Raw genomic sequence first — 3,857 nt, forward strand, 5'->3', positions numbered from 1 at the left:
ACTAGGGAGACTATATGCGGGGCGAGACCCAAGGCTGCGGGTCCCACTGCCTACCAAATGACAGGTTTATTGCGCGGGGCCCATCCCTAATAAAAAGTTATGAGAAAAAAATGACAGGTGTATTACTGCTCTTATGTGATTTATTACCTTCCCACTCTCCTGGCATGAGTCGTGTTACACAGAAAAACAGCTTGCGCATTCCCAACTCAATTGGACGTACGGGATCACTTTATCCGAAAGCGACAGAATTAAGGATTTGCCGTATCATGGGGGATAAAAAAAACCATTGGCTACCGGCCCCCAAAACCTGAAACCCCAGTGGCATTGCGGATCGATGGATTTTCCCAAACTTCGGCGGGCCCTTCCAAGTATCCGACTTTCCATTACTCTCCCCCTATAAAAGAGGCTCCTCCAAAGAGGAATCCTTAATTCTTCAATCAGTTTTGATTAGTTGCTACACAGAGTTTTCCATTCGTTTTAATTTCTCTAATTTCAAGAGCAAATCAGAGTCTTGTGAAGAGTAGAAGATGAGTTCAACAAGCAGAGCTATTGTAGCAGCCAGCGTAGGAGTTGTGGAGGCCATGAAAGACCAGATGGGTGTATGCAGGTGGAATTATATTATAAGATCTGCTCAGCAAAGTACAAAGAACCATCTCCGCTCCTTATCTCAGGCAAAGAACCTCTCCTCTTCAACTTCTGCAATGGTTTCAAGCAAAGTAAGAGATCAGGAGAAAATGAAGAAATCGGAAGAGTCTTTGAGGACAGTCATGTACTTGAGCTGTTGGGGTCCCAATTGAGGCTTTGATGAGTTCTTGGAGAACCTCATTGCGGGAAGGAAATCGGCCTAAAGCATACAAATGGTATACTTTGTACATGGCACGACCGTGAGAATGTCGAGCCGTGTTGGTCATGACTCATGTCTCATGGGGGGAAATTGTTGACTGAGAATGGAGTATTTAGTTGATGCGAGATTATATTTGTTAATGTAAAAGCGGCTGTACATTGGCATATTCTTATGACAGAATTTAACTCAATTAAGTTGTGTTTAACTTTGTTTGAGTGGTAATTTGAAATTAGAACAAAAAATGGCTTTACACTATTTTCATTAATGTTGGTGAGATTTTAGATCAATCCAGACTATAAAAACAGTTATGTTCCTTCAAGTTTTATCTGAAGTTCGCGATCGATAACCTCTTGCGATTGATAGATTGAAATAAAAATAAATAAATAAATAATGTGTGAATTAGATTTCACTAGACCCCCGCAAGACAGGCGAGCGAGCTAACATCCACCTACATGAATTATTTACTACTTCTCAAGTCTTTGCCCGAGGCGGTGAAAATAAACCTACACTATATATTAAAGTTGTTGGTGAAATACAAAATAACATAAGAGATTACAGTTAATTTAAAATTAAAATGAAGATAGTTTAGACTGACATACGAAAATCTCGTTTTCTTTAAATTGATTCAAGCTATCTACAATGTATAAAATCTTAGATTAATCGGTATAACATAATTCTTCTTGACTTGACTCCTCTAAGATACAACAACCCAATTAATCATCATATAACTCGAACCAACTCTGCACCAGTACTTGAGTTCAAAATTTCACTCAATGAACACAAGATCTCTTTTATCTAAAAATAATCTTAGAAAGTATGTCTAAGTACTTCCCCAAATATTATTACCAAATCAAATTCCCTCATTCCCGCAACATTTCCAATTCCTGCAATCTCATGATTTTAGCTAATTAGCTGTTACATATTCTTTGTACAGCAAATTTTTTTTCTTTCCATTTATGATTTATTTTACTCAAGCTTATATACGTGTATAAAATCAATAAATAAACAAGGAAAATATTTTCAACATTTTATCTCTTAACATGGTATCATAGCCAAATATTGACCCTGACGTACCATTGCATACCTTCCATGGCTTTCTCTTATGATGATTCCTCTTCTTCTCCTTCCTCATATCTCCTTCATCCCTCTGACCCTCCCATCCTCGTTCTTATTTCCGGTCATATCACTGGTGACAATTTCTCCAAATGGCAACGTGCTCCACCGTTACCTCAATGCTAAAAACAAACTTTTTTTTGTTGATGACACTCTCAAACCACCAGCTACCACCTCCACCAAATATGCTCAATGGAGTAGGACCAAAGACATGGTCCTCACTTGGATCCTCAACACCATAAATCCTTCCCTTGCCAACTCTCTAGACTACCATGATGATCCTCGTGATGTCTAGCTCGACCTTGAGTCTCGTTTTTGTCTTAGACACAACGACCTTCTCTTTCATCTCAAACGAGAAATCTCTAATCTTCACCAAAACCAACTTTCCATCCCAAACTACTATAATAGCTTCAAGCAATTATGGGATGAACTCGGCAACCCTTTCAACCCCCCACAGATTCAAACACCTTAGAAAAGAGGGTTGAGGATGAGCATGTGTTCCAGTTTCTACTAGGCCTCAACGACTCGTTCGCTACTCTCCACACCCAAATCCTTGCCACCAATCCCTTCCTACCCTCAACAAAGTTTTTCCATCCTTTTCCATGAAGAAAAACAGCCCCTCCTCCATGTTACCCATCAGCCATCCGAAAATCTAGCTCTAGCTGCTTGAGCCTCTCATCCAGATAAACCCCTTCTCAAATGCACCGAGTGTGGCAAAGATGGCAACCTTCGTCACCGTTGCTGGTGTATCATCGGCTAACCTCCTGGCTAAGAACCTCACAACAATAGTATCCCTTCTCTTCTTGGGAAGCCGCATGCTACTGCCAATCTTGCAAGTGCTAGCTCGAGTCTGGTCTCAGGCCTCTCACCAAAAAATTACCAGTAGCTCATGGCTCTTCTTCAACCTCCCTCCGCTAAATAGTTTGTGGGTAACTCCATCTCGCCACCCTCTGTTTTTAACCCACAGCAAGATTGGATCATCGACAGTGGTGCGACCAACCACATGAGCCACTGCTGATCTCTCTTCTCGACACTCCAATCGCCACCCATGGCTCGGTCCATTCGATTACCCATGAGAGAGACCATTTCTGCTGAAAGGATTGGCTCTGTTTTTCTCTCTAAAAATCTCAACCTTTATAATTTCTTTTACATCCCTAATTTTTGCTTTAATCTCGTTTCTATCCCTTAACTCACTACTCACTTATCTTGTGTCACTATCTTCTCATCTTCTCATTGTTTTTTTTAGGACTATCAGTTGAAAAGGCTAATTGGAACGTGTGAAGTTTGCAATGGACTCTACATTTTTTGGCCCCAAAAATGTATTGCTTTCTCAGTTCATAAAATTGATAATAAGGCCCTATGGCATTGCCGTCTATGTCACCCTTCAAACTTTACTATTCCTTCTATTTTTTATAGTCCATGTACTATTTCTTATTGTGATACTTGTGCTTGTTCTAAGGACAACCGTTTACCCTTTCCAATTCATGCGAATAAAAGTTTAATTCCTTTTCATCGATTGCATTGTGATATTTTGGGTGGTTATCTTACTGCCTCTATTGGTGGTGCTCATTATTTTTTTACTATTGTTGATGATTTTTCTCACACTACTTGGATTTATTTAATGCATTTTAAATCGAAAACTTTTAGTTATTCAATGCATTTCTTTGCTCTTTTAAAAAATCAATACAACTCCATGGTTAAAATTATTCGTACCAATAATAGTCAAGAATTACTTTCCAAAAGTCTTCAAACCTACTTTCATGATTATGGCATCCTTAATGAATGTACCTATGTTGAAACTCCTCAACAAAACAGTGTTGCAAAATGTAAATACAAGCACCTCTTGAATGTTTCTCGGAGTCTCCGTTTTTAAGCTCATTTACCCCTTAAATTTTGGGGC

The 3,857-nt window shown here is 39.3% G+C and overlaps 1 protein-coding gene across 1 annotated transcript; it reads left to right on the forward strand.

The window, feature by feature from the left end:
* The first annotated feature begins 375 nt into the window (after nucleotides 1-375).
* LOC122303903 lies at nucleotides 376-1,034 on the forward strand. The gene has a single exon (XM_043115898.1). It carries the CDS (start codon nucleotides 528-530, stop codon nucleotides 795-797), a length of 270 nt encoding a protein of 89 aa, XP_042971832.1. The 5' UTR covers nucleotides 376-527; the 3' UTR covers nucleotides 798-1,034.
* The last annotated feature ends 2,823 nt before the right edge of the window (nucleotides 1,035-3,857 follow it).

Source organism: Carya illinoinensis, chromosome 3, assembly GCF_018687715.1.
Source record: "Carya illinoinensis cultivar Pawnee chromosome 3, C.illinoinensisPawnee_v1, whole genome shotgun sequence".
Taxonomy (NCBI): domain Eukaryota; kingdom Viridiplantae; phylum Streptophyta; class Magnoliopsida; order Fagales; family Juglandaceae; genus Carya; species Carya illinoinensis.

Coding starts and splice junctions, on each gene's coding strand:
- LOC122303903 (XM_043115898.1), top strand. CDS start 528: ATGAGTTCAACAAGCAGAGCTATTGTAGCAGCCAGCGTAGGAGTTGTG.